The sequence below is a fragment of the Malaclemys terrapin genome, chromosome 13 (genome assembly GCF_027887155.1).
Source record: "Malaclemys terrapin pileata isolate rMalTer1 chromosome 13, rMalTer1.hap1, whole genome shotgun sequence".
NCBI lineage: Eukaryota > Metazoa > Chordata > Testudines > Emydidae > Malaclemys > Malaclemys terrapin.
Genome location: NC_071517.1, coordinates 2457382 through 2484085, shown reverse-complemented (window position 1 = coordinate 2484085; position 26704 = coordinate 2457382). Strand labels below are relative to the sequence as shown.

General features: G+C 48.4%; 1 protein-coding gene across 2 annotated transcripts in view; it reads right to left on the bottom strand.

The window, feature by feature from the left end:
* Positions 1-22849: 22849 nt before the first annotated feature.
* RPTOR (regulatory associated protein of MTOR complex 1) overlaps positions 22850-26704 on the bottom strand; it is a 293281-nt gene continuing 289426 nt past the window's right edge. For both annotated transcript variants that reach the window (XM_054047579.1, XM_054047580.1), the window contains one exon: positions 22850-25564. In XM_054047579.1, the coding sequence (XP_053903554.1) occupies positions 25496-25564 (69 nt within the window). In that variant the 3' untranslated portion in view covers positions 22850-25495. The remainder of the gene's footprint in view (positions 25565-26704) is intronic.

Here is a 26704-nt window from a genome sequence, read left to right as displayed (position 1 = left end):
CCCTAGGCTTACAGAGGGGCAGCAATATGCCTTACTCTTTCCATCCCAATTAACCAGGGCAGAATTAGCCACCATGATAGGAACAGGAGTCTTTCTTCCTGTCTCTGCCCCAGGGACAGAGTTACCTCCCCAGCTGGAAGATCTACCGTAGCTCAGAAGTTCTGGGCTTGGTGCAGGCATGACTGGGGGAGGTTCTATCGCCGGCATTCTGCAGGAGTTCAGACTAGATGACCATAAAGGTCCCTTCTGGCCTTAACATCTATAAATCATCATGCTTATAGCCCATGGACTGCAGGACCAGATCTCTGGGCCAGCCACTCAGCAACGGCCAGCCCAGAGAAGTTGGATACACAGCCAGCCCTCGGTCCATGGATGACAGGGCTCTTACTGTTACAGACAAACTGGGGTGCTCATGAAGCTGTGAGCAGGAGGGTAGGAGCTGCCCTCTCACATTGCCTCACCTCTATAATGTCCAGTTCCCCAAATCGCACTGAGCGAAAAAGGACCTTCTGGAGCGTTGACCGGTGGGAGTTAACTGTGCTCTGCGACTGAATAATTGTAACCCTGACTAGCTCTCAATTGCTAAGTTGCTCCGCGGCCCCATCTGGGCAATGGGGATATTACTAACCTACCACTCGGGGTACATCATGAATGCTTGGAAAACCTACTGCAATCCTTGGGGAAAGGTGCGAGGTATTCGGTAAATGGGGGTGTGGCTGGACAGAAGACTAAAAAAAGCCAATGATGGTTTTACAAGATCAAGAAGCGTATCCAAAAACTATTATCCCCCCAGAACACTTTCCACTTCACCCTAACAGAGAAACTAGGGCTGGTGAGAGTGAATATTGTCCTTTTGGAGCTGAGGGCTACTAGACAAAGGCAATGACACTGAGTCACTTAGTATATTCTGAGTGGTTTCAAGAGATCTTTTAAACCTTTCCCCTGCCCATACTGCAGAATAAGCCCACCCAGCCCAAGAAAGAAGGGGCCCAGGAGGAATTTGGGGTCATCAAGGAGACCTGAAATACTCACTTCTTGCATCTGAAGAAGTGAGGTTCTTACCCACGAAAGCTTATGCTCCCAATACTTCTGTTAGTCTCAAAGGTGCCACAGGACCCTCTGTTGCTTTTTACCTGAAATACTGTGATTGAAAAGTGTTGAGTTGCACTGAGTTACTCAGACTCAGAAAAAGAGGTTTGACTTTGCAAATCAGGGTTTTTGCCCTTAGGGATGAGGGGGTCATTCATTCTGCTGGCTGCAGCTTCTAGCGTTAAAGAAAAACAAAACGACCATTTTTGATTCTGAGGCCACCAAGCTTGTTTTGAAGTTACCTGATTGTACAGGAAAAAGAGAAACTGAATGGACATAATTCAGAAACCTCTGATGAGGTGATTTAAATTCCATTTCCTCCTGAATTTTATTAAGCATTTGGGTCTTGTCTGCACTGCTGTCGTTATGGTAAAGCATAACTGGCTGAGGGGAAGACAGATGGGTTTGATCACTTTAAAAAATGGCTCATCAGGTTTGTTTGGTTGTTATTGGCTGTAACTTACACCCCCGTTGCTACCTGCCATTAGACAATGTTGGGGCGTTTTCTAAAGGTCTGAAACAGCCCAAGTGAATTCTCCGCTCGCTCTCTCAGGTGACGTGGGACTTCATGCTTGGATCTGGGTGTTTTATTAATGTCGCTATTTTCAAACATCTATAGGAAGGTGCAACATGTTAGCTCACAGCCTCAGTCCTCCACCCATGAAGTTTATTGGGATCACTGAGCAAGGGAGCCTGGGGCAGGCGCCTGCGGTACTCGGAGGCTGTAGGAGAGCGGGATTCTCCAGTAGCATTTATAAGCTCTGCAGGGTAAATGCACAAGGACCTTGACCCAGGAGACTTTATGCCTCGTTTTCTCAGGTACCTGGGTGCCCTTAGTACGGCCCCGTCTCTAGTCTGGGAGAGCTGCCATCTTGGGCTTCCTCCACTAGGTGTCACTGCAGACCCACCCACTCCCAGCCCTTGGCGGCTGCTGGCTGAGGAGCTGGAATTACTGCAATGCTGTAGCCAGTTCTATCCCCCCTCCCCATCCACACCCCAGCTGCCCCAAAGCATCCCCTGGCAGCCGCGAGAGCCCAGGAAAGCTGCCAGGCGATTTCCCTCCCCCACCTCCATCAACGGGCAGCACCCAGTGACTCTTTCGGGCCGAAGGAGCCACTGTGGAGCTGTGGGAGGCAGTCCGTGTTCCTAGCCCAGCCCCACTCCTAACCCTATCTAGCTGGCTTGGAGAGGGAGCGATGGGGCCACGAAGGCCACGTGGCGCCCCCGGGTGGGAATGCTGAGCACTACGTCCTGGAGCTGTGGTTCCCAGCCACAGGCCCTGCCAGCTGCTGGGATGTTCGCTTGGCTCCCCACAGGGCTCCAGGCTGACCTCTCCGCACTGGAGTGGCCCATTGCAAGAGCAGCTCCATGTCTGTGGTGGGTGAAAGCACACCCCATTGGTGGGCACAGCTGGCGTCGGCCGGGTAAAGGGCGAGAGTTGCCCCAGAAGTGTGGGAGCTGCTGCACTCAGCAAAGGGAGCAGACGACGTGGCCGACCCAGACTTTAACGTGCAGCCGAGTTGCAAAAGGGCGATGGGATTTTCGTTAGTCAGACAGCGCAGCCACCATGTGCCAGGAGCTGAGCCGATGGGGGAAGGGCTGCGGCCTCCCGGCTTGCACTGGGCAGCAGCGGGCTGGAAACGGATGGGTCCAAGGCCTTGTGAGAGCCTGGCCTTCAAATACGAATTGGGAGCAGGGCTGAGGAGGCTGCCAGCTGCCTCCTCGCATGCCTGCCCTTGGCGGTCCTGCAGCGGCACGTTTCACAGAGCGCTTTCCCCAAAGGGAATTGCTTCATGGCAGGAGGCAGGTTTAAAACCAGAAGTTGCCCAGCGAACACTTATCACAAATCACAATAGACTTTGTCTTGGGAGCTGTTCCTTTCCTGCAGCATGGTAAGGGGCGGCTGGAATTTAGGCAGATGTCCACGGCACCCTGCTGGGGTGAGAGACGGGACGGGAAGGAAGCAAACAGCTGGGAGCGTGGAGAGGGTAAGTTGAGCAGGTGAATCGGGGCCAGTCAGAAGCTCCCTGCATGCAAGGAGTCAGAGATGGCTTCTCCAAGCAACAGCCTCTGGTTCTGGGCTGTATTGCTGTTCCACGGCCCAGTCCAGGTGAGCACAGGTGTGCATGGCCCGGGCTCTACTGATCATGTCTGGGCAGGAGGCTGCTGTTAGGTGAGCCCAGCCCCAGGTCCTTCCAGCAGAGGATCTCAGTGCTTCACAGACATTAACTGACTAAACTCCCCGTGGGTGGGGATTATCCCCATTTTACCGCTGGGAAAACTGAGGGACAGAAAGGTGAAGTGACTTGCCTCAAGGGGACATGGGGGATAGTCTGAGAGAGAGCTGGGAATGCAGCCCAGATCCTGCACTTTAGCCGCGGATAATGCTGGGGTTGCGTGTGGCACCTCAACGTGTCAGCCCTAAGAGAGGCCCTGGAAGGCAAAGCAGTGACACTGCAGGGGCAGCCGCGCAGGCCTGTGCCATGTCTCTTAGCACGTGCAGGCTGACTGCAATCTCTATAGATAAGACTCCCTTCCCACTTGCCCCAGAAATTCAGCCTCCACTGGGGTGGAGCACGCAGCTGCTTGTAACACAGCACACAGCAACACCAGACAGTGGCGGTACCACACAAACACACAGTGGGAACTGCCAGGGGGATTTTTGAGCAACACCATATCATTACCCAGCCAGAATTTAGCCACCCCTGCGCCAGCCGGGCCTTTACGGGCAGATTTCTGCTCCCAAGAACAGCTCAGCCTTGGTTCTGAGGGGTCCGGCTGTATTTATTTTAATGCCTGAGTGCAGCAAAAGCACCATCTGGAGGCTGTTTAGAAGTTTCCTATAGCAGGAGCCTTTGCCCATCCTGTCGATCACCCAGGGCCCCGGCAAGGCATTCCCTACAGCACATTTTCCAGTGCTTTGCAGAGCCTCCTTTTAAATTTCCTCAAGCAGCGGGGTAACAGGGAGATGGGGACGAGAGATGGAAATCAGGGTAGAAGCGTGATGCATTGTATGGGATGTGGGGCTGGGCACAGACGAGGGGAGAGGTTAAGTCCATATGCCAAGCATATGCGTAAGAAACAGCCACGAACAAGGTCAGAGGAGCTGAGAGTTCCTCCGAGGGCTGCCCCCAGAGGAGCACGCCAGCAGCTCGGCTTCAATGGAAATTTGTTTTCTGCAGCTATTTCTCTTGTGCCAGGGCTGCAGCCCTGAACTCCAGCTCCCTAGACAGCGGTGCCAGAGGCTAGTAGCAATGCCTATGCAGGTAGTTCAGTCCGCGTACATTGCTCTGCACCGGGGAGGGGCCCACAGCCAACTCGCCCCTGCAGAGTGAATGGACGCCGTGGCATTTGCCCCTGAGAGGCAGGTCACAGCCCAAGGGAGCAGGATGTTAATTCACCCTGCAAGTCGACAGGATGTGACCTCTCCAACATGCGGGTGGGAGGGTCCTACTGCTGCCAGCTGTGATACTGGGGTGAAGAGTAGGGTGTCAGTCATCCCCCAATTGTGTAACTTGTCATTGAGGTGAAAACAGGACTGGAGGAGGTGGAACGGTGATTCCTCCATCTTCCACGGACCCCTCCTCCCTTGATGCACCATCACCTGTACGTGCCATTTGTTCACTCCAGTTGCTGCTTGCAGCTGGCTGGCTCCGGGCTCACTAGGGAATACTCCAGGGAAAAGCAGCCCGCGGAGTATCCCAGGAAGAGTACTGGCAACTGTGGCAGCTAAAGCCCTCAGTGCATCTGCAGCAGAGAGGGGAGAATGCCTATGAGGGTGACAGTGATTCAGCCCTGGCTTGGAGGAGCTGCTGCTTAGGGGAGATGGCGCTCGGTGGCTCATTCAGTCCCTGTCTACATGGCCCTCATCACTGCAGTATCCGAGCCCATCACAAACGCAGGGACAGACAGATGGGGAATGAGGCATGGGGAGGTTAAATGACTAGCCCAAAGTCAGAGGAAGCCTGTGGAGAGCAAGGAATTGAACTCATGTCTGTTGCCTCCCAGGCCAGCATCTTATCCACAAGCCCATCCTCCCTCTGCTGAGATTGCCATGATAAGGAGGCAGGCGGTGTCTAGTGTGATGGTTTTGGGGACAGGGATCCTCTTCCACTAGGAACCGGACTGAGAACCAAGTAGTTTCACACAGGCCAGACAGCCCCAGAACGGTAAACCCACAGAGTGTTCTCAAATCCCCCTTAAATGATCAGCGCTCATTTCCCCAATGCCCCCAGCCCAGCTCTAAAGATCAGCGCAAACCAAATCTCTCCCCACCCCCTCAGCTCACTGTACAAAGCCCACAGGAGGAAAAGGCTGATTGTACATCAGCAGAAACGCCTGCTCTCTGACCAAACCCCTCACTGAGCTAACAGCAATGGTGGAAGAAATACAGCCAGGCCCATCATGAGGTTTGGGATTCAGCTACAGATCTTTAAGCAAAAGTATTTTCTCTCTTTTTCTCTACTCTCCCTGCTGCTTTTAAGTTCACCACGGCATCAGCATCACCCTTGGATCCACGCACATCCTGCTATTGTGCAGGGAGGCGAGGGTTAAACTACACAGCTCTACGCCCTCCACAGCAGGCACCCTTGTGGTCTGAACACAACCATGTGCATGATGCAAGTCAAGGTCATTTCTTGCACAAAGCCTCCCTCACAGGGTCTTGCTCCACAGAAAGAATTGTGGGTTATCAAAGCCCCCCTCTAACAGCAGAGATGTATTGGTCCAGTACATTAAGAACGTGCCTACAGCCTGTTTGCTCAGAAGGGGAGAAATTAACCGCAGCCAGTTTCCCCTCCTGCCTGTGCAAAGCTAAGGCCAGAAAACGGACATCTCATCATGCCTACTACACACAGTTACCAAGAGTAACAAGAGCCGTGAGTAGCTGCTGCAGACTCCCTAAGCACCAATGGCCGCCCCATAGGCTGGAGAAAAGGCTGAGTTTGTAGATCATCCAGGGCTGCAGCAGATCAAAATTGAAACAGTCTGTCAACTTGAGACCCTGCCTAAACAAGCAGAACTTGCTGTGCCATGTTGGTATAGCCACAGCAAGGGGAGTGTAGGCTCTGCCCCGAGAACTGCCCCGTTCTGTATCTAAGCAAGAGGGGAAAAAAGTCCCCTGTCTCGGTGAGCCTGGTGCTAGGGCTGGTCAGTCTGGAGGCTACCCAGGCCTTTATACCCCCACGCTTCATGACCCCAGGCCCCTCCCTCGTGGGAGCAGATGTTCCATAGCAAATCAACATCTAACAATTTGGGGCAAGAAGTAAATACGGTGTTGATTCTAACCTATGGGGCAGAACGTAATGATTTTATTGGACAACAGAGGTAGCCCTCCCATGCCTTAGAGGAAGTGCAGTGAGCTGTTGGGGTCCTGGATTCCTGTCTCGTCTGCCAGAATGGCTGAGCTGATGCCCCCCGCAATGGTGAGATGGCAGAAGCCCATCACCCCCGCAGTCGATAATACCCTGGGGGGATGGGGTGGATTGGAAACACCCAGCAGGTCTGAGCTCCAGTCTCATTTGGTTTAGTGCCTTCTAGACGGCAGGGACCCCCCAGGTTTCCCAGAGGCACTCCTCTTAGCAGTCCTGGAGCACCATGTGATTCAGAGAAGTACCTCACAGCATCCCCTCGGCCCTGGGAGCTCACTAGATTTACTGCACTGGTAGGAAAAGCAGCAACACCTGGAAAGCAGCTAGGAACCTGAAGGGCTTCTTGCCATCAGAAGCCTGCATCTCCTCAGCAGGGTTTTCTCTTTGCAGCCTTGAGTCTGGGCAAGCAGCACCCTGGTCATGGGGAATGTGATCAGTGTTGGAGGGTCATAAGAACAGCCATATTGGGTCAGACCAATGGTCCATCTAGCACAGTATCCTGTCCCCAATGGTGGCCAGTGCCAGATGCTTCAGAGGGAATGAACATTGTTGAGTGATCCATCCAGTTCCAGCTTCTGGAAGTTGGAGCTTTAGTGACACCCAGAGCATGGGGTTGCATCCCTGACCATTTTGGCTAATAGCCATTGATGGACCTGTCCTCCATGAACTTATCTAATTCTTTTTCTGAACCCAGTTAATACATTTGGCCTTCACAAAATCCCCTGGCAATGAGTTCCACAGGTTGTGCGTTGAGTGAAGAAGTACTTCCTTATGTTTGTTTCAAACCTGCTATTAATGGCATTGGGTGACCCCTGGTTCTTGAGAAGGGGTAAATAACACTTCTTTATTCTCTTTCTCCACAGCAGTCATGATTTTATAGACCTCTATCCCCCTTAGTCATTCTTTTTCCTAAGCTGAACAGTCCCTGTCTTTTTAGTCTCTCCTCATAGGGAAGTAGTTCCCTTCCCCTAATCATTTTTGTTGCCCTTTTTTATATCTTTTCCGAGATGGGGTGACCAGAACTGCATGCAGTTTTCAAGGTGTGAATGTACCAGGGATTTATATAGTGGCATTGTGATATTGTGTGTGTTATTATCCATCCCTTTCCTAATGGTTGCTAACATTGTTAGCTATTTTGACTGCCACTGCACATTGAGTGGATGTTTTCAGAGAACTATCCATGATGTCTTTCTTGAGTAGTAACTGCTAATTTAGACCCCATCATTGCGTACGTATAGTTTTCCAACGTGCATTACTTTGCATTTATCAACATTGAATTTAATCCTCCATTTTTGTTGCCCAGTTCCCCACTTTTGCAAGATCCCTTCGTAGCTCTTCACAGTCAGCTTTGGACTTAACTATCTTGAGTAATTCTGTATCTTCTGCAAACGTTGCCCCTCACTGTTCACTCACACTTCCAGATCATTTATGAATACGTTGAACAGGATAGGTCCCAGAACAGCTCAGTGGGGGACCCTGCTCTTTACCTCTCTCCATTGTGAGAGGGCCAGCCCTCTGGTCTTTGGTCTGCTGCATCTACTGGCCAGCAGACAGGCAGACCATGCCCCGCTGGGAAGGCTAGACCATGAAATCAGCACCAGACACACCAGATCTGGGGCTTTGCTTCCACTGAAACAAGTCAGAATTTCACAACTTCCTAACCAAGTTCTCCTTAACGCCCAACGCTGAGCTAGCCGGTCTGCCAACTCACTGAGCCTCAACAAGGGCCAAACGCAGAGGCTTAGAGGGGTCAGGCTCAAGCATGAAGCCGTACACCCAGTCCCACAATATACACAAATGGCCCAGTCCTTGGTTTTGGCTAATGAGCACTCAATGCAGCAAGGAGGGGGTCAGAAAGGGGCCTTCATGCTCACTGGTCCTGGGCTGTCTGGGCACTGGTCCAGGCCCTGGTGCCCAATTCATACATTAGGGACGAGATTTTCAAAGGCACAAAGGGCATTTTGGTGCACAGTTCCCACTTTAGGTCAATGGGAATCAGGTCCCCAACTCCCATTTGTGCCTTTGCAAACCTCCCTGAAGGCTTTTCCTTAGGAAGCAATCGTTGTAATCGTCAGGGGGTGCTGTGTGATCACAACAGGGAGGGGCACCACTGTGCCCATGAGAGGAGAAGCATGAGAACAGCTGCTCCCGTTCACTGCAAAGCTCTTTGCTGTATCTGGAGCACAAATGGCCACATGCAGAACAGAAGCTGGTTTGCTTGTTACTTACCTGATGGTTTTGGTGTCGGACAGAGGCAGAAGTCATTAATGCCAGGAGCTGGAATGATGCTTTTCTTGCCCATTAACAGCTCCAGGTAGAGTAGTCAGTGAAGTTAATATGAACGGAAAGCATCAGTCTATCAGATTGCAGCACCTTAAAAAAAAAAAAGAGGCAAAACAGGCTGCTTTGACAGATGTCTCAAAAACCAAGAGTGAATTGGAAGTGCTCCAGCATCTTCATTTCCCACTCAGCTCTGCGACATGGAGTCTGCAGCAGGTTTGGGTTCGGACGACGTTCTGTAATGCCATTTATTTTTATGCTAGGTGCATAACCCAGAAGAGGCGACACTTCGGTTATCACAAGCGAGAGGCATCCCACACATTAGCAGGAAACTAGCTCCAGAGGCTTGGATCTGTGTCAATTCCAATGCACCCTGCATGCTGTAAGTGTGGCAATGGCACATTGTGTCATCTGGAAAGCGAGACGGCTGCTCGCAGCCACTCCACCGCAATTGGAGTAGGATGATTCTTCGGCAACTCACTTGCCCCAGCACACTCGAAAGCTCTGATGTTATTTAGTGCTCCCGCTTTGAATGAGAAACCACAATGTGTGGAGCAGAACAAACCCTACCGTTTGTGAAAACTAAATCCTACAAATGGGGAAGGTAAAGGACAAGGTTCACTGATAGTCACTTGGGATCCAGTCCCTCCTTTGTGTTCGTTTCTTTCCCACTCACTGGATCGTGCTGGAAGATGCAGGCCCTGTAGGTCAGTATCTTGTCTGTTTAAAACATTCTAAGCCAAATTCAGTCCTGGTGTAAATCCACAGACTCAACTGGAGTTACCCCCAGGCTGAACTTGGCCTATTTTCAACTACCTAAAGCAGGGTTTGCAAAAGCAGAGACGAGAACTCTGTGCACCCATAAGCAATGCCCAGTCCTTTCTGGTGTGTTCCACAGCTCTGAGAAGAGCGTGGCCATGACATAGCAGAGGGTGTAAGATTGGCCAGAAAGAAGAGGTAAGGCAATGGTTAAACTGAAGTTAGGAAGAAAGCTGTTTAGCATATTACTAAGCTTCTAATCCAGGGCTTTACACATTTCTCAGCGAGTTATACCCAACCAACAGGAAAGAAAAATCCGTGTCACATCAGCTTATTAAGATGCAGCCCGGCCGGCAGGTATTGGGAAGGAGGCAGAAAACAATTGCTTGTTCTATGGATCAGTGATGGATTGCGGAGAGCAGGATTATTACAACTTTTTCTGAGTAGCTCAATGCAAAGGCAGCTCAGTAACACCCAGTCACAGTTTGGGCAGCAGCGCCCCTTGTAGGCACTGTCCTTAGAGATCCTCCTGCTAAAGGCCAGATTCATGCGGCAGAGAAGCTCCAGGCTTTGTATCCAAGCTAATTGGGAAAATGAATTAGTTAATGTAGGAACCACATGAAGGCAAAATTAGCTTCTTTGTTGCAGGAAATTGTAATCAATTTCCGACTGTGTCCGAGAAATCCAAATTAAAAGAACGTCATGAAGTGAATTTGCTGAATTAGATCATCCCTAATCACGAAACAAACCCGCACACCGATATTTTTATCCGGCAGTTGGAGTGTTTGCATGTTACTCTTGTCACTGACAGTTTGAAAACCTCGACTCTATAAACAGTGCTTGCCTGAGCTGGTGAGATGTATCACACCATTAATTGCACTTTCATTTATAGAGCTTCTTTCATCTGTCAGAATCCCAAAGCACTAAAGAAACTTAAAACGGATGCACAGACTATATCTAGGGATTACTTCACCCACGTCTCGGGTGGAGCTCTGCAGAGGTTTAACAGCTCACAGCAACACTTTAGGGCAGAAAATGGAGAACATCTATATAAGAAATCACCAGAAGAACGTTCAGTAGGACGAATGCAATTACCCAGATCAGAGCGTTAATCCCGGGATCATTCTTGTGGGAAGTGCCATGGGATCGTTAATGACCAAAAGAGATGAGGACATCCCTGAAAGATGGCACCACTCAGTAGCGCAGCACCACCTGTCATCACCATGGACCACTGGGAAAAGCATCCTCTTGTCAATCACCAACAGCACCATGCAGCATTAGGCTGTAAGGGACACTGATTTATATGTGCGAGGAGATTCATTATGAGGCAAACACTACGGTGACGTCTCCCATCTAGGCACTGAACAGGCCCAACTGCGCTTATCTTATGAGTTCTGATAACATTCCCCCACTGAGCTGGCAGTGCCGCAGACCAGTCGACTATCAGGTTATTCTCACAAACACTTTTGCAACAGCTCAGTGATGCAGTTCTCTGGAAACCAGATCTGATGCTTCGACAGGAAACACATCCACACTTCAGAGGAGTTCTCTGGCTAGACAATACCGGCTGGCACGCCGTGGATACAAACAGGCTGCAATTAGAGATTCCGGACTGGGACCGTGTCTAGTCCTGCGTCACCATTTTGCTTCTTTGAGCTCTCCCTGTGGCCTCCTCAGTAGTACTTTCTTCAGAGCCGACTCGCTCCCATCTCATGACTCACAGCCACGCTGCCACCCACTGTATGGCTCAGGCAGGAGAGGGTTTAGTATTCTCTTTGAGCATCATCCCAGAATAGACTAGCCACAGCAGATTTGGTAAACAAATTAGGCTTTGAACAACAAGTAGGCCACTACAGGACCCACACCAGAGCCCAGACATTTAACACTAACCGCAATGCTCATGGGACGAGCTGGTGAAACGATATCTTAGTTACAAAAAATGAATATTTAATGTCCCAATTCAGCAAAGGATTTAAGCACATACGTAAATCCACCCCTATTCAGCACAGCACTTGAGGACGTTTCATTTGAAGCACATGCTTTGCTGAATAGGGTTGGATTGCTGAGGCAGGGCCTATGGCATTAAGAATGATTCTAGTGGCCGTGGTTGGTGTGACGTTATCAAGTTAAATAAGACCACGTAGATCGTAGTTGTGACCACTGTCATATAACTGCAACAAATCTTGTACAAAGTGTGGCATGGAAGATGTCTATGGAAAGGTTATGATTTGCTGAATAGGATTATGATGTCATTTGTATCCAAGTATCATTTTTGTATCTGAAGTTATGAATATTGACCACGGACCTTTATTTCAAATGAGTTTGCTCATGTGGTAACACCCACGAGGTACTTAGCCAACACACTGTGAAGGAACTCTTCAAGTTGAATGGCCCATCAAGGAACACTTAACTCACAACGGACCGTGGGAGATGCCTATCTACACTTAATTGACTTTCCAGTGAACTTCTAACTAGAGTATGGGTAATGGCCTCTGCTATGACTAAGCGAAGCAGGCATGGGACATGTGACTCGCCCATGTGACTCCATCTTAGTTACTGTAATTTTCCACAGTAAGAACAATGGGTTTCCCTTCACTTGGCAGAAGCTGTAAAAGGCCCTGGAAACATCTCCATTTTGCCTCTTTCCTGCTCAAACCTCTGGACTATGAACTTATACTAATGGGAGCATCCTAATCAAGGGACTGAGGAGCTTCCAATGATTTGGGAGCAACCAGAGACTTATCAAGCCAGCAGTTTATTCCATCACAGCTACAAGCCTGATTTAAGAACTTTGCAATTGTTGTATGTATTTGATTCCTTTAACCAATTTTAACTCTCACTTTTCTTTCTTTCTTTTTATAAATAAACCTTTTGATTTTAGATAGGAGAGGAATGGCAAGAGAAAGATGTGAGTTATATATTGACCTGGGTGTGTGGCTGGTCCTTTGGGATCAGAAGAACCCTTTGGTTAATGAAATTGGTTTTAAATAATCACTCATTATTAAGTCTAGTGTTTTTGGTGGCAATACAAGAACTGGAATACCTAAGGAGACTGCTTTTCTGACTTCTTGTTAGCCAATGTGGTGAAACAGAAATTTACGTTTGTTGCTGGTCTGGTATATTTTATGGGGGAATAACCACCAGTTTTGGGGTGTGTCTGCCCTATTTCTCAGCAGTTTGTTCTGAATTTGGTATTCTCAGCCGTGACCCACTGAGGCACAGTGATACCTGGCCTTCTCAGAGTGTGTATATTCTCTCCTCAAAATTGAGCCATTCTTGGGTAACCTGCCTGCCCGCTCTCTCTGATACCAAGACAGGCTAAAGAGAAGAGAAGATAGCAACAGGCTTGGGAATGTCTGGTGGTAGGAGAGGAGGGGCCTTAAAATCCCCAGAGACAAATAGGGTGTGAGTTCTTACTCAGCACAGTTTAAGAGCAATTTACTCTCAGTCAAGCCAATCCATGGACAACAAACCTGCAGCTGCTATGTCACCCTTCAGTGAAACCACCTCAATTCATTACAAATCCACCCTTCAGCAGCCGAGGTTCAAATACTGTTATTTTAGAGGACTTGCCTGTGAAATGGGACCCTGTCAGGTGACCAACGCTCCATGAAACAATTAGAAGTTGTCAGATGAAGTCCCTGGCTTCCCTAAAACCACCTGGGCTTTGTGAGGGCAATTTCCTCCTTGAATAATCATGCTTCCATTTTTGTGCCTTCTCCCCAATCCCACATTGCAGACACAAATGTGAAACTGTGCCCGCAGATCAGGTAATCAGAAATCTATTTGTATTTGCTGTCACAATTCAACAAACCAAACACTGCACCTGCAAAAATTATTGGCTGGGTTGTACCCAGGGCCAGGGGGGCAGGAGGAGAATCCATCTCTACAGATAAAACTAAACGGCAAAGAAAATCACAGCAGACTCTGGCTTCCAACTGCTGAAAGCTCCAGTGTTTCTAGATTACAACCAGATGTTACATATTGTTCAGCAACTGGCAACATCACAGGGTTTAATCCTGTTGTGTGACCCAGACAGTGCTCCCGCAGCCCTGGATTCACACAGGCAAATCATACTGAGAGGTTACTGGGGCTGAGACAAACCACCAGGAGGAGGCAAAACACAAGGGCTAGAATGTAATCAAAGATTCGAATCACTGTAACTAATTACAGGGAAGAGCAAATCACTAACCCGTTGTTTAAAGGGTCTAAAACACAATACAGAAGAGTAATTTGAAAAGAAACAACCTGCCTGTTAGCTGGATCATGTAGGGCATGACCCTCAGTCCATTTAAAACACACGTTATAACCAGGTTTCACAGTGGGAGCCGTGTTAGTCTGTATCAGCAAAAACAACGAGGAGTCCTTGTGGCACCTTAGTGACTAACAAATGTATTTGGGCATAAGCTTTCGTGGGCTAGAACCCACTTCATCAGATGCATGGAGTGGAAAATACAGCAGGCAGGTATAAATATACAGCACATAAAAAGATGGGCGTTGCCTTACCAAGTAGGGGGGTCAGTGCTAACGAGACAATTCAGTTAAAGTGAAGTGGGCTATTCTCAACAGTAGAATACCAAGGGAGGAAAAATCACTTTTGTAGTGGTAATGAGGGCAATGTAATCAGGGTGGCACATTTCAAACAGTTGGCAGGAAGATGTGAGTAACAGTATGGGGAAATTAGATTTTGTCGTGACCCATCCATTCCCAGTCTTTATTCAGGCCTAATTTAATGGTGTCCAGTTTGCAAATTAATTCCAGTTCTGCAGTTTCTCGTTGGAGTCTGTTTTTGAAGTTTTTGTTGTTGAAGAATTGCCACTTTTAAGTCTGTTATTGTGTGTCAAGGGAGGTTGAAGTGTTCTCCAACTGGTTTTTGAATGTTATAATTCTTGATGTCTGATTTGTGTCCATTTATTCTTTTGCGTAGCGACTGTCCGGTTTGGCCAGTGTACATGGCAGAGGGGCATTGCTGGCACATGATGGCATATATCACATTGGTAGATGTGCAGGTGAACGAGCCCCTGATGGCGTTTCCTCCCTTGGTATTCTACTGTTGAGAATAGCCCACTTCCACTTTAACTGAATTGTCTCGTTAGCACTGACCCCCCTACTTGGTAAGGCAGCTCCCATCTTTTCATGTACTATGTACAGATACCTGCTACTGTAATTTCCACTCCATGCATCTGATGAAGTGGGTTCTAGCCCATGAAAGCTTATGCCCAAATACATTTGTTAGACTCTAAGGTGCCACAAGGACGCCTCGATGTTATAACCAGAGACTTTTATATTGGCTGTGAGACAAGTTTGATTACTTTAAACACTTGTTTGGTTAATTTAAGTGTGGTTATTAATTAAAACACCGGGGGTAGGGATAGCTCAGTGGTTTGAGCATTGGCCTGCTAAACCCAGGGTTGTGAGTTCAATCCTTGAGGGGGCCATTTAGGGATCTGGGGCAAAAAAAGGCAAAGGACATACCTTACTACAGCTTTGAAAGTCCCTGCATTCAAATGGATCCTCCACACCCAGTGCTAGCTTATGTCTCCAGACTGCAGGTCCTGCCAGGAAATATCAGTTGGATGGCAACTTCCCTTGTGAGGCAATTCACACTCCTCCTGTGGAGATCATACTAACAGGTATCCGTCAACAAATATTTTAACAATCAGTGTGTATTCTGTGGGAGATGTTTAACTCAGGAATTACAACCAAACCCTCTTCTTTGAATTGCAGCAGGTCTACTTAGATGGACATGAAACAGTTGGATTTTTCAAGTGTCAGATGCTTACTTTAAAGAAGGGAGTGACACACCCCGATAGATAAGGTGGGATAATGAAAACCCAAGGCAACGGGGTGGGGTGGGGGGCTGAATTCTCCTGTGCAATCAGGACAGCAGCATTTGCTTTGTTTTCAATTCAGTTTATTTGCTCACAGCAGGAGAGTGCCACTCACAAGCAGCAGCAAGACTGACTCACAGAGGGATTGGAGTCAGGCACACAAAGGGAAAGTGACTGTAGATCAGGACCTTGGACAGCTCCTCTCCATCCTTCACACCAAACTCGCCTCTATCATAAAATGTTAAAGGGTCCACGACATGTCATACTTGTGTGACACGGAGCCCCACTGGTGGGTCACTACTCCCTCAGCAACTCATCAGACCTGACAAACTCACTATATCTAACACATTGCTGCCATGGTAGCATGGTATTTAGCTATAAAGAATGTTATATAAGGTATCAAATGAAAACGTATATCATAATGGTCATCATAATCATTGTGGGGTGTTTGTGTGGATAACAATGAAAAAGTTGTAGGTATACACTGAAAACATGCTCAAGCCATGAAACAAGGCACAGCTGGCAAACAAGTTTGTCTGAGACAAAGGAAAGTTGAGTGGCTTGTCGGCCTGTGTCTCGAATGTAAATGGAGCAGGCTGAACCAAAACAAGGAGAATATTTGCACATTGATGCAAAGGTGAAGCTGACTGATAGAAGAATTAGAACAACATAGGAAAGACAGCATCGTCCCCACCCTGAAGACCAATGAGTGGGGGAGAGGAACGTTGTCTGGGGTCACACTCCCAAGGGTTACTAGACTATCAGAAGAGGGGAAAAGACATTGTAGTTAGCCATCTCTGAGGGAACAGAGAGATCAACACTCTTTGCATCCATGAGAGCTGGATTCTGGCCCAAGGGGTGGGTGGCTTGTGGTGCTGAGAGGAGGCGTTAGGCGAGAAAACTGCCTTAGACAAGGATTGTAGCCTAAGTTGTAGTCACTAGTATATAGAAAATTATACTTTTGTTTTATTTGTAACCATTTTCTGTTTCTATTATCCTTGCTTCTCAGCTCTCTATGAGCTTAGGGGCGAAAACATTATCACTTAGATCTCTGTTCTTCATCAATAAATTTATCCTTATTGTAGTAGAAATTCATCTCAGAGCTGTTATACTAAGAAAGGAGTTCATCCTCAGCTGATCTAACAGGTTGATGTGTGCACTGTCTCGTTGGAGACAGCAGACTTGGTAACGTCTGCGAGTATACAGTGACGGGGCTGGACACTGCAGAGGAATGCTCTTCAAGGGGGGCTGAAAGTTGGGGGGCACCTAATGTTAACCTGCCAGGCAAGGCTAGGACTGGCAGAGGCTTGAGGAGAGCATTTGAGTGGCTGAAAGGCCGGGTGTTGCACTGAGCTGATGCCAAGACTCTCCCGCTGCAGGCAGGGTGTTAAACAAGGACACGCACAGGCATTGGTGCTCCACGAAAGCATCACAACTTGTACGTGGACTCCAATACGTAGAGGCCTTCCAACAATTCAAAGAGTTATTTTAGTTGTTACCAATGAACTCTTGAGTTAGAGAGACCCATCACATGCTAAACAACACAAAACAAGGTCTGCACTCTGGGAAGCTACAGACACAAAGCCAGGTTTGGTAAAACAAAAGCAGATTCTGACTGAAGTCACAAGAGCAAATGAGTTTGTTCACATTTGTCCATGCCACCAAAACTAACAGTTTTGGCTGATTTCTGCATCAGTGGCAGCCTCTGTGCAAGAGAGAACTGGGAGTAGAACAGCAGGGGGCTGCAGATCAGGATTGAGGGGCACAACTCTGTGCGTGTGGGGAGCACAGGGCTGGAATAACAGGGGGCTGCAGATCAGGATTGAGGGGCACAACTCTGTGCGTGTGGGGAGCACAGGGCTGGAATAACAGGGGGCTGCAGGTCAGGATTGAGGGGCACAACTCTGTGCGTGTGGGGAGCACAGGGCTGGAATAACGGGGCTGCAGGTCAGGATTGAGGGGCAGAACTCTGTGCGTGTGGGGAGCACAGGGCTGGAATAACGGGGCTGCAGATCAGGATTGAGGGGCACAACTCTGTGCGTGTGGGGAGCACAGGGCTGGAATAACAGGGGGCTGCAGATCAGGATTGAGGGGCAGAACTCTGTGCGTATGGGGAGCACAGGGCTGGAATAACAGGGGGCTGCAGGTCAGGATTGAGGGGCATCAGCAGAGCTATGTTCCTGGGCGCATATCCGTGACTGCCCATGTTATGCTCACCCCTGGCCAGCATTATCCAGTCCCTCGTTTTCATGGGAACTACATTCTCAGCAAGATGAAAGCCAGTAGCTCCTGGGCAGGCTGTCACCCCTCCAGTGAGTGCACACCGCACAGCGGATGTTATGGCTGCGAACACTCTTTGTTTAAACAAACAATAATGTAGTATAGTCACTGCAGTTGATTAGAACACACAACAGACAGTGCACCTTTGGGGTTACTATAGTAACGCGGTTTTCACCAGCTAACCACACTGTCGATTCATCTTCAATAGCCGTCTGCAGCTGCTTAAGTTATTTCTTATGGCTGCTGTATCTCACAGAGACCCTTTGTTTTCCCACACTCTGCTGACAAGCTTCCTCCACACAGAAAGGTCCCAGTTAGATGAGAGGCTTGCAGGCGGCACCTTGCCATGCCAGACCACGCAGAGTAAAACATTACAGCCGTTTATCCAAACCGTCTGCCCTGCCAAAGCTACCAGACTCGGGGGATTTATTCCCCACCCCCACTCTAACAAAAGCCTCTCGAGAAGCTGTTTCAGGGGATAAGCTGATAGAGATCTAATCACCCAATCTCTCTCAGCAAAAGGAACCTCCAAGCTCTGACTGCAACAGGAAGGGCTTCTTTTGACACTGCCAAGGGAAAAAGGTTCACCTTTCTGGGACAGGATGTGCTCTGAGATGTCCCTTTCAGCCTTCCACTCAGACACCTGTGTCATGGTGAGCCACCCTGCAGGTAGAGGAATGCTCCCACATGAGCCTGTCAACCAATCCGTTCTAGCCCAATCTAGTCTATAGCATTTCTTATACTGCGCTCATCACTGTAGTATCCGAGTGCCTTCCAGATGTGAATTAAGCAACACGACTAACATCTGTCACAGGTTTGTTCTCTCATCCTCTCCCTGGCAGGAGACGTGCGTGCAGTGGAATGTCTTGCTTTGGACACCCCCCCCCCCCGCCATGTTAGACAAGGCAAAGTCAAAGGAACGTACCTTGCCCTCAGAGCAGAAGGTGGTGAGGTTTATGATGGTCCTCAGGCCCTGGGAGAGTTCAGTCTGTCTTGGGCTGGTCCCGGGGAAAGCTCCGTCTCCTGCATAGATGAGCTTTACCCTTATTGTAGAAAGTTCCATTGTGCCAGAGGAATGAAGTCGTCGACCGTGGTCTTCCTCCAAGAGCTTTAGTCGATCTTTTAGATACCTTGGGCCCAGGCTGTGGAACGCTGTGAAGATAAGGCCTGAGACCATGAACTTGAGTCGATATTCAATGGAGAGTCAGTATAAGGGGTGCAGGACAGGTGTGATGAACACGTGGTAGCTTGTGCTGTTTCTGTACCAGGTATATTTGTGGTGCTGTAATCCAGCCAAGAGAGGATGATGGCAGACCTTTGTTCATCAGGATGGGGTAGAGTCTCCTAACTAACCAGATATGGCAGTAAACATTACTCATGGATAAGGCTACATTTTAGTCACCAGTATTTTCAGTAAAAGTCATGGACAGGCTACGGTCAGTTAACAAAAATTCATGGCCCACAACCTATCCATGATTTGTACTATATACCCCTAACTAAAACTTGGGGCAGGAGGCCACGGGTGTTCTGGGGGGGGCAGTCCGGAGGTGCTGTGGGTGCTGGGGGGGGGGGACGACCATGTAGTGGCACGTGGCCCAGGACCCCCGCTGGTGCTGGGGGGGAGGGTTGGTGGGGCTGGTAGGTTCCCTACCTGTCTCCGCACAGCTCCCCGGAAGCGGCCGGCATGTCCTTGGGGGAGGGAAGGCCAGGGGGGCGCCACGCGCTGCCCATGCCACGAGCTGCAGGGGTGGTGCCTGCAGGCACGGGCAGCGTGCAGAGCTCCCCGGCCCCTCCGCCGAGGAGCTGCAGGAACATGCCGGCTGCTTCTGAGGTAAGCACCGCCCTGTACCCAACCCTCTGCCCCAGCCCTGAGGCCCCTCCCACACCCAAACTGCTGCTGGCTCAGGGGCTGCCCAAGTGCTCAGGCAGCCCCGGAGCCAACCGCACTGGCTGCTGCAGAAGTCATGGAGGTCACGGACAGCCACAGAATCCGTGACTTCCATGACAGACACGCAGCCTTACTCATGGAGGCTGCTATAATGTGAGAGCTCAGAGTCAGTGGGGCATGCACGAGCCTCCTCCCCTATGGACTGAATTGATCAGCTCTGTGTGTGTGTGTGAACCTTCAACCAAAGGAGACTGCACCACGGCTCCTCACAATGCTGTCCTCTTCCCACCAGCATCACCTCAGCCTTGCTCAGCTTCAGCTCCAGCCAGCTGCTCTTCACCCATGAGCTGATCTCATCCAGGCACTGGGCCATCGTGGCGGCAGTGGTATGGGGCATGTGCTGAAGGATCGGTAGAGCTGTGTCATCTGCATATTGCTGGCACCTGAGTCCATATAGTTTGACCCGTTCGCTAGTGGCTGCATATCGATGTTGAACAGGACCAGAGAGAAAATTGTTCCTTGTGGGACTCCACATGGGAGGGACCTAGTAGTGGAGGTGGAGTCTCCCATCACTATTGTTAGGTGAATCCTTCCAGGAAGAGCTCTGTCATGGATTCACAGGGTCTGGTCTATGCCCCAGCCTGTACCCAGTTCCTTGGGAGTGACCCCTTTAGGGTGCCACAGTTCCACAGGGAAAAGCTATGAAAGCTGCAGGGCCTCCATTCTTCCTTTCCCTCTGTCAAAGATCCTTTCACATCCCCAACGGCACCCCACAGATGCTCCCATTCCCTCCCTCCTGCTGGAGCTCTTAGGCCTTGCCCCATATTGCGATGAGCCTGCCACTATTGACTGACGAATGCTAAAGCCTAACGTATCCCGATCAAAAACAACTCAACGACAGTGCCACACTCTTCCCCACAGAGAACCCCAAGTGCACTGAAGCACGGGGTTGTTGGCTCCTTCTTACATGCTCATGGGGAAACGATTAGAAATAGTACAAGTGCAAATGACAAGGGCCTTTCACCTGTGATCTCAAAAAGCAGAATCGTGCCCATTTAGCAGATGGGAAAACTGAGGCACAGAATGACTTGTCCATGGTCACATAGCAAGTCATTGGCAGAATCAGAACTAGAAGCCAGAAAGATAGGAAGTGTGGTCAGAGGCCACCCTGGCTTACCCAGGAATTCTTCACTGACCTGCATGTAGGGCCAAAATTAGAAAGGCCAGGGCACAAAATGAGGTTAAACTAGGTAGGGATATAAAGAGTAACAAGAAAACATTCCACCAATAGATGAGAAGTAAGAGGAAGACACGGGACAGGATAGGCCCATTACTCAATGAGGAGGGAAAGACAACAGAAGGCACAGCAATGGCTGAAGTATTAAATGCCTTTTTTGTTTCAGCTTCAGGTAGCAGTGATCAGACAACTAACATAGTGAACATCAGTGTAAACGGGGTAGGATCTGAGTGAGAGGCAAAAACAGGAAACAAACAAGCAGAGAATTATTTAGACAAGTTAAATGGTAGATGACAAGTTAGGGGCTGATTAAATACATCCTAGAATACTTAAGGAACTGGCTTAAGAGAACTCTGAGCCATTAGCAATTATCTTTGAGAACTCAGAGGATGGGAGAGATCCCAGAGGACTTGAAAAGGGCAAATATAGTACTCATCTATAAAAACGGGAATAAAGACAACCCAGGGAATTATCAACAAGTCGGTTTAACTTTGGTACCGTGAAAGATAATGGAGTAAATAATCCATCTATCTGTAAGCAGCTAGAAGAAAATAAGGTGACAAGTAACAGTCCACATAGATTTGTTAAGAACAAATCATGTCAAACCAACCTAGCACCCTTCTTTGACTGGGTAAACAAGCCTTATGGGTGGGTGGGAGAAGCAGATGTCATCTATCTCGAGTTTAGTAAGGCTTTTATACTGTCTCACAAGACCGACTCACGAACAAACTACAGAAATATAGCTTAGATGAACTTACTATAAAGGTGGGTGTACAACTGGCTGGAAAACCATACTTGAAGAGTAGTTATCAACGGTTCAAAATCAAGCCGAAAGGGCAGATTGAAAGAGGTCCCGCACGGATCTGTCCTGGGTCTAGTTCTATTCAATATCTTCATAAATGATTTGGATAATGGCATAGAGAGTACCCTTATAAAGTTTGCAGATGATATCAAGCTGGGAGGGGTTGCAAGCACTTTGGAGGATAGGATTAGAATCCAAAATGATCTTGAGAAAATGGAGAAATGGTCTGAATCACATAGGATGAAACTCAATATGCAGAAATGCAATGTACTACCACTTAGGAAGGAATAATCTATTGCACAAATACAAAATGGTAAATGACTGCCTAGGGAGTACTGTAGAAAAGGATTTGGGGGCTATAGTGGATCACAAACTAAATAAAACTAAATGTTGCAAAAAAAAAAAAGTGAACGTCATTCTGGGATGTATTAGCAGAAGTGTCATAAGGAAGACATGAGAAGTAATTCTCCCACTTTCGTCAGTACTGATAAGGCCCCAGCTGGAGTACTGTGTCCAGTTCTGGGCACTACACTTCAGGAAAGATGTGGACAAACTGGAGAAAGTCCAGAGGAGAGCAACTAAAATGATAAAAGATCTAGGAAAATATGACCTACGAGGAAAGATTAAAAAAATGGTTTTTTGTTTTTTGTTTTTTTACTCTGGAGAAGAGAAGGCTGAGGTGGGACATGATAATAGTCTTCAAGTACACCTCTACCCTGATATAACGCAACCTGATATAACACGAATTCGGATATAATGCGGTAAAGCAGCGCTCTGGGGAGACAGAGCTGCGCACTCCGGTGGATCAAAGCAAGTTTGATATAATGCAGTTTCACCTATAACGTGGTAAGATTTTTTGGCTCCCGCGGACAGCGTTATATTGGGGTAGAGGTGTACGTAAAAAGTTGTTATAAAGAGGAGAGTGATATATTGTTCTCCTTAACCATTGAGGACAGGACAAGAAGTAATGGGCTTAACTTGCAGCAAGGGAGATTTAGGTTGGACATTAGGAAAAACTTTAACTGTCAGGGTGGTTAAGCACTGGAACAAATTACCCAGGGAGGTTATGGGTTCTCCATCATTGGAGATTTTGAACAACAGGTTAGACAAACACCTGTCAGGGATGATCTAGATAATACTTAATCCTGCCTCAGTGCAGGGACTGGACTAGATGACATATTGAGGTCCCTTCCAGTCCTACATTTTTATGATTCCCCCCCACACACACACCCTACACAGCCCTTTTTCCTGCTCTCAAGACTAGGCAACACTAACTCCTCCCATTCGTTACAATAAAACGACCTGACCACAGGCTGTTTCTGCATTTATATTTTATTAACCATTTATTGTTTGTATTTATTTTACTCTCACAATACAATCTGGGAGTTTATTTTTTTTTAATATCTTTTTTATTTTTGTAAAATAAATAGAGAGAAGTGAACTTTTAGGTAGGATGCTCTCCAGAGCCTTGGTTAAACTTCATGATTGAATTTTTGCATCAGCCCTGTGCAGACAGAGCCCAGACACGCACACGCTTAGATGAAAACTCAACAGGCTGAGTCAGTTAAAAACCCTACTCCTGGCTGCACAGGCTGGGAGGGCGCTCAGGGAATGCTGGTATGAAGACAAAGCAGCTTCCCACAATGCACCTTTGCATTTTGCCAGGTATCGCTTGTTCTTTAAACAAATCCACTGATTGAGGTTAAAAATCTCTGGTGTTTGTAAATAGTGCACGTTAGTCAGTTATCTGCAAATCCCAACCTCTGCCTCAATGCTGGCCAGCACACCTGGCCTTGGCCATTCCCTGAGCTCAGAGCCATGCGCAGAGGGACAGGCATGGTAATCAGAGGGGCGAGACTGGTACCACTGCAACAGACACTGGGGCAAGTAAATCTGTGTATAACAGCAGCTCAATGGGCCACCAAGAGAGGCAATTTTTTTTTTTTTTAGCCCATCACTAACTTTTGGTAGTCCACATATTAGAAAAACACAGAGTGTTAGGTAAAACAGCAGCTCCTCCAGATTTCCTTCCACAGCTTTCGATTCAGCATCCTGCGAGGCGGCCCGTAGATCACCGTAGGGTAGAGAAGACTGCAGTTGTGCTTGCGCGTGGGGAAAGTGCCCCAGCTGGGGTACCTGCCTCAGTCCCCACAGCTCAAGCCATCTTGCAACAGGAATACTTTGAGATTTGCAGACAGCGGCGTTTTACTATTTGACTCTTAATGGCAGAGCACGATAGGATCCTGGTTGATTCTGATGCCATGGCATTGCCTGGCTGCATTCAGGCTGCGTGAATGCTGAATGAGCATCTCTGGAAGCAAAATGATCTGGCAAGGTCAGCCATCCCCAGCTGAGTTCAGTGGGGGAGGTGAAGCTACTGCCCACAACAAAAAGCAGCAACAATGTTGTTCATTTTTTTTCTCATTAACACTACTGTCATTGACTTAGGCATCTCTGCTGGCCTGTGAGTAACGGTGATGCCAGAACCAGAATGGAGAGAGTTTTCCTAGATTTGGATAGCTTAGCATCATCACTGTTACTTTACAGGGTTTTGTTCTTCCCGCCCAGCTGATTCACATCTAGACAGTACTTTATTGGGGAAATGCTCCCTTCAGCTTTGCCACCTCCTTCCCCAAATCAATCTCGAGACACATTATGGATTCCAAGGGACAGGAATCTTCATTACCGACGTGAGAGAGGGGATCAGCTTTCCCTAGAGATTGGGGACAAGATGGTCTTGTGCCAGGCAGAATGATCTGTTGTTGGCCCCTCTCCCTCCAGGACGGCAGTGATTCTCTTGTAATCAGAACATACCCGTGGATGCCCAGATGTGTGGACACAAGGACATGCCAATGCAATGCGTATCTGCCTGGGTTCATACAGACACATACAAATATGCCCGGATGCATATAGACCAAGGTGTACACAGTCACGTCCATTAGCTAGCAGAATATTAGCACTTCTGAACAAAATGAAAGCCTATGGTTTAAGGCAGGGGTAGAACGAGCCCTCTCTCTGTCTGTGCAGTTGTCAGGACATCTCACGTGCTGTGGGCAAAGGGACAGCGACTCCTGAAACAATGGAGTGAATAAGACAAAGTCTCTCACTCCACTCACCTGCACTGACATAGGTACGTGCCCATGAACAGAGAGTAGTTACATCAATGACAATCCAATTTCCTTAGGGCACTGAGGATGTTGCTCATTTTCTTGTTTCTCCTCCATCTGGATGCAGAGCTTTATGGCCTGTCAGTGTTCCACACTACTACTGCTCTCCTCCCCTCCGCCCCCCTTCCCTCTTCCTCCTGCTGCCATGCCCGCTCGTCCGCTCGCTCTGTCCGTACTTCCACTGGACAAGGAACACCAGAGAGGAAGGCCAGTGAGCCCCGCAGATGATTTCCCATCTCCCTTCTCTCGGTTACACACAGATTGCTCAAGACCGGGTATGATATTCTGCAGGCGGCCAGCTGGGATCCTGTTGCCTGCCCGAGGGGTTGCTCTTTGGCACAGGGTAGGTAACAGGTAGAGGGGTCACTTGGTAGGGTGAGAAAACATGGAGCTGTAGGCGAGTCCTGACTTCATTCCTTAAGTTACCTAGACCCCCACGAAACAAAGGAACAAAGACGGAAATAAAAAGCCCCTCACAAAGGTATCGTCTCATCCAGTCCTTCGGAGCCTTGGAACCATGTTTGTAACAGAAGCAACCATTGAAAACAAAAAATAAATGTTCCTTTTCTGTAGTTTTTAGAGGTTCTGGCTGAAAAGAAAGTAGAAGAATGTCTCTCTTCCCACCTCTCCAAATCATCAGTAGCTGAGTCAGAAGAAAAAAAAATGTTCAAGTTATGGGTTGCAGCAGCAGCAGCCAACACTAAACATTCAAGTCGATCATTTCTCTATATACATGACAGGGGAGACATGGCCCTGCCCGCTGGGACTCTCCCTTTCTCCGATGAGACTGCTGTTATCTGATCCGCTTTTCCACCGAGTACACGGAGATGTAGTAGTCATTGCTTCCAACCGCCAGGTGAGGCTGTAGGACGGAGAGCAAACAAGTGAAATATGCAGGAGTCGGGGGGGGAGGGGAAAAGAAAAGAAAGGGGCAAAGCAACTTGGGCTACAAGATACAAATCAGTCCAGGTGGTGAGTCGCAGCATTCTGAGCACTGCTGGCCAGATGCTAGGGAACTCCTAGCCGGATCTGCCAAGGTAGCTACAACACCTCCACCTATCTTGGGCTATATGTCCGCACACTGTAGGCCACTGTTTCAGCTGAAGGAAAAAATTATGGTGGCCATTAGCTGGCAACTTCTAGTATAATTCTTCTAAATGTGTTTGTTACAAACAATCCCCTAGATTGAAAACTAGCACGCTGTCTATTGAGAACCCCAGGAGCAATTCCAGGCTTCAAAGAGACCAGGACTAGAGGGTTTCTTTGTTTGCTTATTTTAAAGGAGACAAAATTTTCAGACTTGCTAACCCCTCTTCCCATCCCCCAAACCCAAGGACCAAATCAGTCATTAGGTGTTTGACTTCTTGCAGGGTGATTTTCCAAGGCAAAGGAGCAGCAGACTGAGATGCACAAGCTCCCCTTTATTGTCTTCCTCCTCAAGATGTAAAATGCACATAACCCCTACCAGCAACCCAGAGAAACACCCATCCCTGTCCCCCCCACCCCGCCCCTGGATCGGAGGGCCAATAGCATGTCACATCATAGCTCACCTTCCTCTCACTGCTCTGTCCACTGCTTCAGGCCCTTCATCAAATGCCACTGTCCTTTCGCATTAAATTAAATGTAAAACACTTATGTCCTGACTCTCAAAGTTCTAACATGACTCCGCCCCTTTTGGGTTCCCTTTTACTTTCACCTGCTCCCTATTCCCCATCCAGCTATTTTCTGCTACTCCCTCACCTATTCCTATCTCCAGCCGTCTCAGGCCATACTGCAAATGTGTGACACCTCCTAATTAAACACCTGCCAGCCACCCTCCTTCCCAAGACTAGTGCAGAGCCACCGGCTCTGTGACACATTCCCATTGCAAGATCTCTCTCCACCCTGTTTTGTTTTGAATTTTAAGAGCTCATGCCTTTACATTGTGCAGGAACTTTTACTTTTTCAGCCTTTTTTTTTGCTGCACAGCACCATGCACACCTACAGCACTATATGGCGGTAA